The sequence below is a fragment of the Lissotriton vulgaris genome, chromosome 10 (genome assembly GCF_964263255.1).
Source record: "Lissotriton vulgaris chromosome 10, aLisVul1.2, whole genome shotgun sequence".
In the NCBI taxonomy this organism is placed as follows: domain Eukaryota; kingdom Metazoa; phylum Chordata; class Amphibia; order Caudata; family Salamandridae; genus Lissotriton; species Lissotriton vulgaris.
Genome location: NC_141698.1, coordinates 477,165,286 through 477,180,648, shown reverse-complemented (window position 1 = coordinate 477,180,648; position 15,363 = coordinate 477,165,286). Strand labels below are relative to the sequence as shown.

At 42.8% G+C, this 15,363-nt stretch overlaps 1 protein-coding gene across 1 annotated transcript in view; it reads left to right on the top strand.

The window, feature by feature from the left end:
- LOC147685426 (partitioning defective 3 homolog) overlaps positions 1 to 15,363 on the top strand; it is a 532,416-nt gene that overhangs the window by 225,819 nt on the left and 291,234 nt on the right. Inside the window, exon 3 of the mRNA XM_086939787.1 lies at positions 13,236 to 13,305. Within this exon, the coding sequence (XP_086795913.1) occupies positions 13,236 to 13,305 (70 nt within the window). The remainder of the gene's footprint in view (positions 1 to 13,235; positions 13,306 to 15,363) is intronic.

Here is a 15,363-nt window from a genome sequence, read left to right as displayed (position 1 = left end):
TGACACACAAGGCTGTACACCTGAGCTCCCCCGGATACCTCACTCATGCTGACAATCTCTGGGGGCTCTAGAAACACTAGAGGCACAAACAATCTTCTGCTAAAACCTCGAAGATTCCGGAAGGAAAAAACTTATAAACACTCTTTCTCAGGAATGGCACCCAGGATCTGGAACTCACTCCCTCCTGAAACTAGACTCATCTGCTCCTTCACACTTTTTAAGAAAGAAGTAAAAGCTATTTTCATGGCCAAATACACTTGACCTATTAATGTTGATTTGTAAAGATTCTGACCGATCTGTATTATTCTGCTCTATCCCTATGACTATGTGTTTTACCTGTATTATTTTCTTATCTGATTATCCTTGCACACACTTATCTGTAATATTTGCTTTATTGCTGTACCTGTGTTACTTTACTCCCTAATGACCTGCTCTCATTCTCTTGTTGGTATCCCCTGCATTGTAAAGCGCTCTGATATCTGCAAAGATCTTGTTCGCGCTGTATAAAACTTTCAAAATAAAAATAAAAATAAATGATAGAGAAATCTTAGGTGGGTGGAATGTTGCACCAGAACAAGGGTCCCGTTTTTATCACTGAGGCAAATGATGTAGTGAAATGTACATTGGCTCTGGACTTATGTGTCATAGTATTTTTGAACCATGGAAAGCTGAGACAGATAAAGAGGGGAAGTGACTCAGTGGATGTCGATGGTGGTATTTCATTCCTCCAGTGTGTTCAATCCATGAATAACTGAGTCGCAATGTGCAATCCACCTACATTCACATTTATTCAAAAGCAGTTGTAGGTTGCCACCATGCAAAGGCAAAGTGGGTTGATCAATGACCTGCGAAAATAAGTCAGTTTCCAAGTGCCTCTTTTCCATGTAATGTGAGACTAAGGAGGCAGTGTTGACTTTACATCTGTTGCAACTCTTGTGTTGTATAATCTGTGCTTGATCATTTGGGTAGTTTGGCCAATCTTTATTAAGCTGCATGGGCAACGGATGGCATAAATTACATTAGTAGCGCAGCAGTTAGAAAATTGCTTTAGTTGATAAGTACGGTCCTTGAAGTTGAATTATTTTGTAGTGATAGTAAGGGGGCAGACCATTCAATTTGGGCACCTATAGTGTCCAACTATAGGGGGTAGACCCCATTGCCAAGGTAATGGATGTGGTGTTTTTGGTTTCCACAGGCCATGTCATGGCTTGTACCAGTTAGTCAGATAGGTTGTTCCCCCTCTTGTAGGGGAAAAGTGGGGTTGTTGAAAGATGGTATTTGTACAAAGGATACCCCAGTTCCTTTTTATGATTTAGTTGACTTTATTACTTATGGGGCTGTAGGTAAAGACAAACGGGATGCATGTACTCACCCCTTTTTCTCTTGGTGATAAAAGAATTTCTCTGTGGCAATACCATGCACGTTTACAGGCACCACGGGTAGCCACAATTTGTAAGTTTCTCAAATATCATTGCCGCCTCACGAAAATAATCCTTTTTCAATTTGCAGTTTCTTCTGATGCGAAGAAACTGACCTTATGGGAGACCATCGCGGAAGCCGCATGGATGGTAGCTTGTATAAAGTAAAAGTGTGTTGCGTTCCGTGGACTTATGGAATAATGAGGTGCCAAAAACACCTTTCTCAGCGTGAAGGGTGAGGTCCAAGAAAGGAAGATCATTTGTCCTAGAATCGGACGTAAATTTAAGCTGGGGCTGGCAGTTGTTGAGGCAATTGATAAAGAAAGGCAGATTATCGGCTGTGTCCTGCCAAATCAAGAGGATGTTGTCGATATATCTCCTGCAAAACACGAAGTGTCAGAGGGTCTGGGATAACAAGAACAAGAACGCCAGATGAGCGACTACAAAGGAGTCCAATACCATGTCGTGTATAAATTATTAAGACAAAGGTCACCCTTACATTGAAACCAACAAGTGATCATATAAGGATGCCCATCAGTCACCACACGGAACCGCCCTTCATCATTTGGGTTCCTTTTCTAAGACCACTGATGGTGTTATCTATTGGTTTTCTCATGAGGGGGCTATGATTGTAAAAACCATCCCATGATCAGATAGATTAACATGGTCTTGTTCATCAACTGGGACGATGTTACAAAGGGGGGACTGATGTCGTAGTGCGAAAATAGTGAAAAAACAGGAAAAAAGTGTGTGAGATAAAATTGGATGAGAGGGTGCTGAAAGTAGCTTTATTATGTTGCAACCCACTTTACCAATATTAAAAAGTAGACTAGGACAACCAAATTATTCTTGGGTCATCTGAATGTGTTTTAAGGGTCAACATGTTTCAGCAATAGTAGACACAAATTGTCATTGCTTTCGTCAGGACCACAATAATCTGTTTGCTACTACGAAATAGTGTTTGAAAAAAGACAAACGTGCTCAAAATAATAAATAAATATGAGAACCGATACTCAGATCACCTGTATCCACTAGATGTCTGTATCGGTGACTTCACCTTTCCAAGTAGGAGATTGCTGGAAATAGTGAAAACATGGAGATATTAGACTGAAGTCTTGGTAGAGAACATCGCATCCTTGTAAATGTATGAAAGTACTAGGTTGCAGCTATTCAATCCTAGTGCAAAATAACATGTATTTAGGCACACCCATAGACACATCTTATGTAGTGCAGGAATCTCAAACATTGGATGGAATTGTCACAGTAACCAAAGGAGATTAACATCTTACCCCACTTGGAGGATGTATGGACCTCACCCCACCTGGCCACGGCTCAGGGTAAAGGGGAAGCACCGCTCTAAAAGGGGCAAAAAACAGAAAAACTGAAAGTGCCACTTGTAACTCGTGTGTTCAAACAATCAGAACTAAGCGCCTGAAAGCGCCAAATATTGTTCCACTCAGACTGTGTAGCTACATTGATTTAATTAAATAAACGACCCACTGTTCTACTAGAGTGAGAGGACACAAATAGAGAATGTTCCACTAGGCGCTGCAAATTTGTAAAATGCGCCGCATATACATGCTTGTCCTCAGTGCTGTTAAGTATCAGGTGCCACACTCGCGGTATAAGTTGTAGCGCTGGGACTTGGTTTAGCAAGCATTCAAGGCATATATTCCTGCCCATCTGTCTATCAGCTAAAGATCATGTGTGTGACCTCCACCAGCTAGTTGGTTTAAGCGAGGCACCCTACCTGTCCGTCGATACTTCGTCTCGGCATCCGAGCCGATCGGGGAGGTGAGGGAGCCCGCCTACACCTCTGTATATGACGCTAAGCGTCATTTGTTGGGCGTCCGTCACGTGGGGTGAGTGCGCCGCATGCTATTGGTTGGATGTAAGGCCAATAGGGACAAAGGACTGATATTATCCAAAAAGTGTAAACAAACCGTACTGTCGTCGATCGGTGTCTAAACCCACTCTAAATGCGCACATGAGTTATTTCATATGGAATTAGAAACACTAGATGTAAAATGTTAAATCTACGGCCACACATCAATTACATAGAAACAGAGCAAAACCTTGTTGTAGAAGCTACGTGTCATTAGTTGGACAACAATCACATTGGGTAAATGCGCAAAGCGCTATTGGTTAGATGTAGGACCAATGTGAATAAAGGGCTGGAGTTGTCCAAACAGTATAAACAAACCGGGATGTTGTTATAGATCGGTATCTAAACACAATCTTAACCCCTTGTATGCTGGTGACGAACCCCAGCCGTCACGCTCCGCGGTGCTCGTGTGCTAATGACGGCTGGGGTTCGTCACGGCCCCGCCCTGTTCGTTTGTTTACCGCACAGCGGCGGAAACGGGCCAGCAGCGAAGGGGTTAATGCGCACATGAGTTATTTAATATGGACTAAGGAGCGCAACATTAAATGTAAAGTGTTGAGTCTAAAGCCATACACTAAATAAACAAGGGCAAAGCAAATCCTTATTATAGACACAGAAAAATATTTTTGTTATAGACACAGAAAAATATATCTCTCTGATAGGCAACAACAGCACAATTAAATCTATTAAATCAATGCCCCGTGTGGTGTTCTGGAGACAATGGCGTGCTGTACATTAAAAAATCCGAGAAATGTCTCAAGATGAAGATGTCAAAGAACGAGGATGGCATCAGTGAGGATGATATATATCCAGTGTACAGTATTTATACAGAATCAAAATCCTGATCCGTCTCAGCCAAAGTATTGTGAAATGCGCATATTTACTAGCTGGCATGAGACCCATGTTCGTGGAGATCATAAACTGCCCCATGGTATGTCATCATTGAGCCCGCCCCGATTCGTGCCCATTTTGAACACCCACTTTTGTTCTTTCAATAGGAGGAATCTACCTATATCAGTGATATGTGCCGGGATGTTTGGTTGTTCGATGACTGTCCACTGGAAGGCCGTAGATGGATGCCGTGCCTCCAGAAAATGATTTGTTAATTTGGTGGCTTGTCTCTTACACCTAATGGTGCTCTTGTGTTCAGATATTCTGACACGGATCTTGCGAGTGGTCATGCCCACGTATTTGAGACCACAGGGACATGTAATCAGATGTATTAGATTATCACTATTACAGTTCGTGAATTTGTTCTGGATCCATGGTCGCGTTGTGCCTATGTCTATTTCTGTGGATCTCTTTGTTTGTGGGCAAGAATGACATGACCCGCATGGATGGTGACCTGTTACTGGGGGAGATCCCATAACGTGCCCAGAGCCCTGGGTTCTTTCATGCGTGGTCTGGTATGCACCAGACGATCTCTGAGATTGGGACCTCTTTTAAAAGAGAAAAGAGGCACCTGTATGGTGGACTGGTCAGAATTTAGAATGGACCAATTACGTTTCACTAATTTCTGTATTCTGTTGGATAGCGTCCCAAAGGTGGTGACAAACGTTAACCTTTCCAGAGGGGGCTTTTGAATAGCTGGTTCTAATAGTGCCAACCGGTTATTGTTCTTCGCCCTTTTTAACGATCGTTGTACTAATCTCCTTGGGTATTTTCTGGAAATAAGTTGTTCTTTGAGAGCCATTGAATGGTTTTGAAAGGCCTCAACACTGGAGCAGTTTCTGTGAACCCTGAGAAACTGGCCATATGGCAAGTTCTCCCGAAGAGATTTGGGGTGATGACTATCTAAACATAATAGGGAATTTTTTGCTAGTGCTTTCCTATAGAGTTCTGAATGTAGGCCCTCTGGAGTGGATGTGATGAGTAAATCCAAGAAAGCCAATCTGTCTTTTCCTATTTCGATGGTGAAACGGAGGAATTCATTCCTACTGTTGAGCCATCCCAAAAACTTGAGACAGCTGTCGCTAGTGCTCCGCCACACCACAAGGACATCATCGATGTACCTTCTCCAGGTTCTGATGCATCGAAGAAACGGGTTGGTGTTGGCCAGTACATGTTGCTGTTCAAACCAATGAACGTAAAGATTTGCCAGGCTGGGAGCGTAAACGCTCCCCATGCTGGTGCCCGATACTTGAAGGTATGTCGTATCTTCAAATTTGAAAAAATTGCGTTTAAGAGCCAGAGTAGCACAAGCAATAATGAAGCTGACAGGAGTTATACTTTCAAGTGGCCTAGATTGTAAAAGATGCTCGATAACTTCCAGAGTTTCATCCTGGGGTATTGATGTATAGAGGGCCTCTACGTCAAATGAGACCAGGAGATCCTTCGTGAGGTCAAACTCTATTTCAGGTAGAAGACGTAGTACATCACCAGTGTCCTTCAAATACGTTGGCATTTCCTGTACCATTGGATGTAGAAAGAAATCAATGAATGTTGATAATGGTTCGAGGATAGAGCCGATGCCCGATATTATCGGGCGGCCAGGGGGCGGCCTCTGTTCCTTATGTACCTTTGGTAAGGCATAAAAGTAAGGAGTCACAGGGTGCGGAGTGCACAGGAAGACAGCCTCTTGGGATGTAATCCATCCTTCAGAAAGAGCTTCCTCTGTCATAGTGGATATGATAGTTCTTAGTTCCTCCGTCGGGTCAACATCAAGAGGACAATATGATTTCCTGTCACTCAATTGGCGGAGGCATTCAGCGCGGTAAGTGCTACTGTCCAAAAGGACAATAGCACCCCCTTTATCCGCTGGCTTTATTGTTAAGTCATTGCGTGCAGATAGTGCTCTTAACGCCTGTTCTTCTTCTCTGGGAAAGTTGTGGAAAACCTGTTCCTCTTGAGCAAACAGGTCCTCTATATTCTTCTCAAGAGCCTGCTCAAAAGCCAATACCTTAGGAGGCATGGCATGTGAGGGGGGAGTAAAAGTTGATTTTCTTTTTAATCCCGTGTTGGTAACACGTGCCTCCTCCACATCAGATCCTTGTTTGTTGGCAAAGAAAAAATGTAATCTCACTTTTCTCAGAAATTTGGTAAGTTCAAGACGTGTTTCGAAGTGATCATTAATATGTGTTGGAACAAAGCCCAGTCCTCTATTAAGGGCTTTCTCTTCCGCTGGTGTCAACACATGTTGGCTAAGATTGATCACGAGCCCGGTTCCAAATTGGTTGTTGTTGGGTCCTTGCTCTTCGTTGTTGTACTCCTCAAGAGCCTGGTCGAAGTTGTTGGAGGGCTGTAATGGACCTGTGGTTGCTGCTGTCCTCTCTTTCTGCCTCGCGACCGTCCTCGGCCTACGCCTAAAAAAGGCTGCCCTGAAAAATTATTCGGGAATTGAGGTGGAAAGGGTCCCATATGTGATTGGAATGGACCCATTTGTTGTGGTCCCATTTGAGGAGGGAAAGAAGGTCCACCATACTGCCATGCATTAGGGGGCCACCACATAGGTGTCTGATTGTGCTGATTACCCCTCCAGTTGTTGCGGTAGTTTCTCCTACCTCTACCTCTTGGTTTCTGACCTTGATTGGTAGACCCAGTGTCACTTCCTGAGCTGATCTCTTCAGAACTTGAAGTGCCATAATTGGACTTGGTTCTGCGTCCATTGGCTGTGAAGTCAGGAGGGACATATGTGTCACTTGTATATGGGTATACCTTATCAAACTTGAATTTGTCCAAATCCTTTCGAAATTTCTCAATTTTGACCGGCAGAGTGAATTCTTTAAACTCTCTGTTACTTTTGTTGGTCTCATCTTGATTTTTCTGAAAGGCTTTAGTGGAAAGAGTAGTTTTAATATGAGATTCTAATAGTTGAATCTCAACTAGTATCGTGTCCGCAATCCTTTTTGATGTCTGAATGATAAGTATCAGCCAGTCCCTCATGCATCGCCAAGCGATGAGGGACCAGCTCTTGAGGAACTCTTTATCCTTCAGGAATAATCTAGGACTGTTGGTAACAATGAGTCCAGTGGGAGCACAGGTGTTGCGCAAATATTGTGCCATCACTGTTCCATGTAGTGTGGTGCGTGTGTGAGATTTCTTGAGAGTAAGAATTTTGCCCCATTCGTCTTCGTTGTTAGTTATAGCTACAGGTGGTGTTTCTAATAGGTCAGGATGACTTGCCAGAGCAAGTTGCAAGTCATCCTCGTCAAAGGAAAGACCTTGATTTTCGGCCATATTAGAGGGAACAAATAAAAGCGCGAACGCACTCACTAGTGACGTCCAAACAACAGAGAGAGCTTAACGCATCAACAATTACGTTGAGCGTGACAGACCATGTATTGGTCCGTAATTTAGAAAGACCCGCAGCCCAGCGACTGCTCAAAGAGCAACAACAATAAACATGTAAGGAGGGTCAAAGGGGATTTAAAGACCACACTCTGATACGGCCCCAAACGTACTGCAAAACACGAAGTGTCAGAGGGTCTGGGATAACAAGGACAAGAACGCCATCTAACCAATAGCGCTTTGCGCATTTACCCAACGTGATTGATGTCCAACTAATGACACGTAGCTTTTACAACAAGATTTTGCTCTGTTTCTATTTAATTGGTGTGTGGCTGTAGATTTAACATTTTACATCTAGTGTTTCTAATTCCATATTAAATAACACATGTGCGCATTTAGAGTGTGTTTAGACACCGATCGACGACAGTACGGTTTGTTTACACTTTTTGGACAATATCAGTCCTTTGTCCCTATTGGCCTTACATCCAACCAATAGCATGTGGCGCACTCACCCCACGTGACGGACGCCCAACGAATGACGCTTAGCGTCATATACAGAGGCGTAGGCGGGCTCCCTCACCTCCCCAATCGGCTCGGATGCCGAGACGAAGTATCGACGGACAGGTAGGGAGCCTCGCTTAAACCAACTAGCTGGTGGAGGTCACGCACATGATCTTTAGCTGATAGACGGATGGGCAGGAATATATGCCTTGAATGCTTGCTAAACCAAGTCCCAGCGCTGCAACTTATACCGCGAGTGTGGCACCTGATACTTAACAGCACTGAGGACAAGCATGTATATGCGGCGCATTTTACAAATTTGCAGCGCCTAGTCGAACATTCTCTATTTGTGTCCTCTCACTCTAGTAGAACAGTGGGTCGTTTATTTAATTAAATCAATGTAGCTACACAGTCTGAGTGGAACAATATTTGGCGCTTTCAGGCGCTTAGTTATGATTGTTTGAACACACGAGCTACAAGTGGCACTTTCAGCTTTGCTGTTTTTTGCCCCTTTTAGAGCGGTGCTTCCCCTTTACCCTGAGCCGTGGCCAGGTGGGGTGAGGTCCATACATCCTCCAAGTGGGGTAAGATGTTAATCTCCTTTGGTTACTGTGACAATTCCATCCAATGTTTAAGATTCCTGCACTACATAAGATGTGTCTATGGGTGTGCCTAAATACATGTTATTTTGCACTAGGATTGAATAGCTGCAACCTAGTACTTTCATACATTTACAAGGATGCGATGTTCTCTACCAAGACTTCAGTCTAATATCTCCATGTTTTCACTATTTCCAGCAATCTCCTACTTGGAAAGGTGAAGTCAACGATATAGAGATCTAGTGGATACAGGTGATCTGAGTATCGGTTCTCATATTTATTTATTATTTTGAGCACGTTTGTCTTTTTTCAAACACTATTTCGTAGTAGCAAACAGATTATTGTGGTCCTGACGAAAGCAATGACAATTTGTGTCTACTATTGCTGAAACATGTTGACCCTTAAAACACATTCAGATGACCCAAGAATAATTTGGTTGTCCTAGTCTACTTTTTAATATTGGTAAAGTGGGTTGCAACAGAATAAAGTTACTTTCAGCACCCTCTCATCCAATTTTATCTCACACACTTTTTTCCTGTTTTTTCACTATTTTCGCACTACGACATCAATCCCCCCTTTGTAACATCGTCCCAGTTGATGAACAAGACCACGTTAATCTATCTGATCATGGGATGGTTTTTACAATCATAGCCCCCCATGAGAAAGACAATAGATAACACCATCAGTGGTCTTAGAAAAGGAACCCAAATGATGAAGGGCGGTTCCGTGTGGTGACTGATGGGCATCCTTATATGATCACTTGTTGGTTTCAATGTAAGGGTGACCTTTGTTTTTATAATTTATACACGACATGGTATTGGACTCCTTTGTAGTCGCTCATCTGGCGTTCTTGTTCTTGTTATCCCAGACCCTCTGACACTTCGTGTTTTACAGTACGTTTGGGGCCGTTTCAGAGTGTGGTCTTTAAATCCCCTTTGACTCTCCTTACATGTTTATTGTTGTTGTTGATATATCTCCACCAGAAGCCAACTTGATTGAAGAAAAGGTTTGTATGGGTAAGGATATGTGTAGTTTCCAAATTATGTACGTAGAGAGCTGTAAAATTCAGAGCGAAATAAGCACCCATGGAAAGTGAAGATGCGAATGGGTTTAGGACGATTATCGAGTAGATTCTGGATGATTTGTAAGCACTCATCATGTGGGATGTTCAAATAGAGCGACTCGATTTCTAAGGCAACCATCAGATCAGTCGCAGCATTAAAAAATGTCTATCTTCAATCAAGTTGATAAGGTCGGTACTGCCTCATATGAAAGTATCGGTAAGGGGTACAATTTCCTTTAAGATGACATCTATGTATTTACCTAGGAGTTCCAGAATAGATCCACACCCTGATACGATCGGGAGACCAGGGGGATCTGTAGCATTTTTGTCAGTTTTCAGGAAGAACATAAATGAGGTTTGGGTGATTGAGATAGATATATTGTCTAAAAGTAAGGCCTGGTTAGTAACGTCTTGTATTTGATTACTGATGTTTTGCAGTAGATCAGAGGAGAGGGCACGATAGTTGGCCTCATTGGAAAGTTGTTTCACAATTTCTGCGTCATACTTATCGATATCCATGATTACGATACCTCCACTTTTGCTGGTCGGTTTTATAATGATGTGGGGGTTGTCTCGAAGGCTATTCAGAGCAAGTCTTTGACCCAGGGGAAGATTGTAAGGGACAAGCTCAGATTGGTGTTGTATTTCCATTTTTTTTGTGAAGTACAAGCCGTTCAGGTAAGTATTTCAGGGGACATTGAGGCAGTTGGGGGTAGAAAGGTGGAAGGAAAGGGGAAGGGAGATTGGATAAAATTATCCCTTGAAGGTGTATCAGAAAATAATTGTTTTAATCTAGTGCATCTGAAGAAAAGTAGTAAGTCTTCCTGAAGATTGAAGAAGCTACTGCTGTCAAAGGTACAAAGGAGAGACCCTTATTGAGGAGAGAGATTTCCTCAGATGATAGGGTATGTTTGGAAAGGTTAAAAACAGGAATGGTGTGAGGTTTAGCCTGATGGGACGTATTGGGTGTAATGGTGGGAGAAGAAATCATGGCTGCGTCATGTATCGTTACTGCGGGGGTCCCCATTGGTAAAATTTACAGCAGGTCTGACGTTTGCCCGCATATTGGTACTGATAATCCAGTCTGGTTCTCCTTCTGCCGCATCTGCTGCTCCCTCCTCCTAAAAAAGCAGTAGGTAGGAGTGGAGGTGGTGGAGGTCTATTTTGATTCTTATCTTGGCTGGTGCCCTCCCCAGGGTTTGAGTGTTCGATGGAGGAATCTGAAAAGGTCGATTGTTCCTATATCTAGCCCAGTTCCTAGTTCTGGGTGGCTGGTAGGGAGTGTTGTAGAATTGATCAGGTAAGTAAGGGGAAGTTTTCTCTTTGTTTAAGCTCTTGATGTCTTTTTGTATTTTGTTTATTTTCTTATTTTGTTTGATAGTGTTAAAAGTGGCAGTGGTACTGTTGATTTTGTCAAGAAGGTTCTTGGCATCTGTGATAGTGGAATCTTCTAGAATGAGTTTCTCTAATTCAGCAATTTCTTCAAGCTCATTTTGGCTGTGCTGGATGGCAGTATCAATACCTAGGACCATCCAGTCTCTGGAACAGGTTGTCGCCAGGTGACTAAAGCCTGTCTGAAATGTAGGATCTTGTGTAAATATAGCTGCTGTGTTACGGATTTGGAACCCAAGGGGAATCACATCTGATTTTAATTATTCAGTTAGCATGTGTGCATGGAGATTAGTACGAATCTGTTTTTTCTTGAGGTTTTCAAGTTTGTCTATTAGAACCCGTGAGGTATTGGGTGCTGTAGGGAGGGTAGTGGAGGAATGGGAGAGAAGAGAGGAGTCACTCAACATTTGGTTGATGTTGTCATCTGAATAATTAGAGGTTTCCCTGGAGGACATAATGTGCAGTTTAGTTGCATTTAACATGTCAAATAAATTACTTGAGTCTGGAGCAAACTCTTGCAACCCAGCGGTTTCTCAATGTAACATGAAAACAAAACAGGAGGTAACCCTTAAACCCAGTTGAGACCTGGGTGGATATATTTAACAATACAACAATGTCTCAACTGTTAATCCTTTTGTACACAAATACATAAAGAAAACAAGTCAATTGTAGCGCAATCGAGAGAAAGGGGACCTCAGTAATTAAGAAGAAACAAGTGAATTGTTCTGTGTTTAGGCAGTTGTAGGTGTATCACCACTAAAATATATTGTATGCAAGTGTGTTAAGAACTCAGGACCAAACCCATCCTGGAAATAGAAAAAAGTATGTCAGACTAAAGCTATCTCCATTGCCATCTGTGGGGCAGGAGTTTGGGGAATGGCGGAAATAGGCTCATTGCAGGACATAGAGGATGGTATTTATAAAAGATTGTTAGCTCTCCCTCGTAGTTCCCCTAATTTTAATTGCCACTCTGAACTTGTCGCCCCATTTCTTTTTGATATCGTTCCTTTAGCACCCATCTTACCGAGGAGTCAATTTAGAGAAGGGAGAAGGTCAACCTGAACCACAGCATTTTGAGGTTTTGCTTAGACCTGGACTTTGCAAATAAAATCAGGTGGTTGCAATATGTAAAATGTTCATTGAGGTCTTTTGGGCTTACTGGAAATTTACGAGAAACCACACCGCTGTACATTAATTTCCAAGCTCTAGAAGTAAGGACATTTTCTTATTCAATGCTGCGAGAGAGAGAGAAGGGAGGCCAATTGTATGACATCTTCTGTGAAGCAATATCAAATGTCCCACTCCTTCAGACAGGATATGCGCTGATACCTAGCTACAGTGCCGAACTTCCAGCATCGGTTCATTTTAGTGAGGTTTCGCCTAAACTATTTACTGCTGATTTTGGGCTATCTCAGTAATGTTTATTCTGTAGGAGATTTGTCTTCATGCTGCTGTGATGGGACATCACCTCAAAGAGACTTACATATTTTATTTTTCGGTAGATTGTATAATGTGCAAAGAAAAATATTTCTTTTGCCACACTTGCTCACATATAATTTTAGGCAATGCCGGGTAGCGTTATTTTTTATTCAAAGGCTTGTTGATCCCTTTGTATGCCACTCTCTGGTGTCATTTCTATGGTCCTCCTGGAAGAGCAGGAGATCTAAAACTGACAGTAATTTTACATAATATAGCCATGTTCAATGTACTATTTTTATTATCAATTTTATAGAAATGGATTGATGTTTTTTAACATGTCTTTTTTATGCTGGATGGTTTTTAATGTAATAATTTATCATATTGTATTTTGTAACAAATCTTTTAGCCTTGCTTTACTGTTTTATTATATAATGTTTAATGTTGCATATATTCTATGTGCTTTATATGCTATACAAATATAGCGAAACAAAGAACTTTGACTGGCTGACTGACTGATTGCCTTTACTGCTCTGTTATCAGTAGCGTGCTTGTGTGTATAGTTTTTTCCTTTGTCATTAGTTCAGTGGTTCTGTGCTTAAGAGCATTCCCACAGCTATGAGATGAATGTCAATGTACTTCTTTTTTCACCCAAAAGAGAACGCCCTTTAGCACTTTTCTTTATCATGCAAAGTGTGCTGGAATTGCTCATGAGATTTGCATTTTTTTTTCAGGGCGTCTACAACCAGGAGACCAGATCCTCGAAGTAAATGGAGATAGCCTGCTGGGAGCAACCAATGAGCAGTAGGTCACAAGGAGGCAATGCGTTGGATTTCGTTTTAGCAATGATTGTTAGCAAATAACCAGTTAACAGAGAATTGTGTCTAGAAAGAGACTGCTGGGCTATAGCAATGTACAATGCAGGAAGAGAGTCGCCAGAAAATTAAAATACCCCACATTTTCAGTCACATCGCTAATGGCACCAGCACAAAGCGAGTGAACTAAGTGAGCTCAACCCTCCTTAAATGGTTCCCTTCATCCTTTGAACCTTTTGTCTATTCATCCATCTTTTCTCTCAGCCTCCTGTCTATCCATCTATCATTTCTCTCTTTCATGTATTCCTCACCCATCTGTATTTCTGTTCACCTTTCCATCCATCATCTATTCTAACCTATCTAGACATCATCCATCCACCCAATCCAGCCACATATCGATATATTCATCTTTCAGACAGGCATCCCGAAGGAGTATCTCTGCGCCCTACAGAACACCACAAGCACAATCAGGGGGTACACTTACAAAGAGTTAGTTTTGAAACAAGAAGGTTTTAAGCTGTTTCCTGAACAACAGATGCTCCGAGCATTGCCTGAGAGCTAAGGGGAGTTTATTCCATAATGTGGGCCCGGCCACCGACAGAGCTTTGCTACCGTGTCCGGCCTTCTTTGCACGGGGCACACACAATAGAAGCTGATTACTGGACCTGAGGGAGCGAGCAGGAGTATAAGGTACAAATCTGTCTATCAAATAAGAAGGACCTAGTCCATTTAGACTTTTGTGAATTAGACAACACGTCTTAAACTTAATCCTTTGGCAAACCGATAGCCAATGTAGCTTGTCCAAAAGAGGTTTGGACGTGGATCTAGGGGCAGCGTTCAAAACCAACCGGGCAGCAGTATTCTGCACCACTTGGAGTTTAGCTAATACACCCTCATTCGCCGATAACAGTAGCCCATTGCAGTAGTCAATGCAGCTAAGGACTAGAGCCTGTTCCAATGTTTTCCTGGTGGAATCAGGAAGCAGGGGAAACACTTTACGTAAGAGGCCTATCACGTGGAAGTATAAACCCACAGTGCGGTTGCCATGCTGCTTCAGCGAGAGCTCCTGATCCAGATGTACTCCCAGGTTCTTCACGACCCTGTTTAGGGTCGAGGACTGGCCCAAGATCTTGTGGCCACCAGTCCGGGATCCATAGGATTTTGACCTCCCCAAAGAGCATGACTTCGGTCTTCCCTACATTACACTGTAGGCAATTTGATGACATCCACTGGGCCACAGCCTTCATGCCTTCATGCCTTGTGCGAAGGCGGTTTTAACCTCAGTGGTTAGAGACTTAAAGGGGAAAAGGAGCTGGGTGTCATCCGCGTATGACATTGGGATGAAACTGAAAGCTCTCATGATTCTTGCTAGGGGGGCCACATAGATGTTAAAAAGAGTTGGGCTCAAACAAGAGCCCTGTAGCACCCCCTTAGTGATCTCTACCTCCACCGAGCGGAACGCACCCATGGTGACACATTGGGTGTGGTTGGCTAAAAAGCTCCTTAACCAGGCCTTTGCCTTTTTCTCAAGAACGATGTTTGCGAGTCGTCCAATCAAGATGTTATGGGACACAGTATCGAACGCTGCCGATAGGTCTAACAGTATCAGGATAACGGAATAACCCTTGTCCTGATACATATGCAGATCGTCCGTGACTGACAGTAGTGCTGATTCTGTACTGTGCTTCAGCCTAAAGCCGGATTGGGAAAAATCCAGACCATCTACTTGGTCGATAAAATTTGATAGATGTTGGTTCACATGTTTTTCTGTGAGTTTACCCAGAAAAGGAAGCAGAGATATCGGTCTAAGATTGGACAGGGCCGTCCATGGGATTGTAGAGTTTTTCCGAATAGGTCTTACCAGAGCCTTTTTCCACCCCCTAGGGACCTCGCCTTCAGCCAATGAAAGATTCACAAGTCGCTGGATCCCAGGACCCAACGCACTGCCAACCACAGGCATTATTCTGGCTGGGATGGTGTCCGATGGACAGCCGCTCTTGATCTGATTTATAAAAGATTCTACCTCTTCTAGAGAAATAGAGGGAAA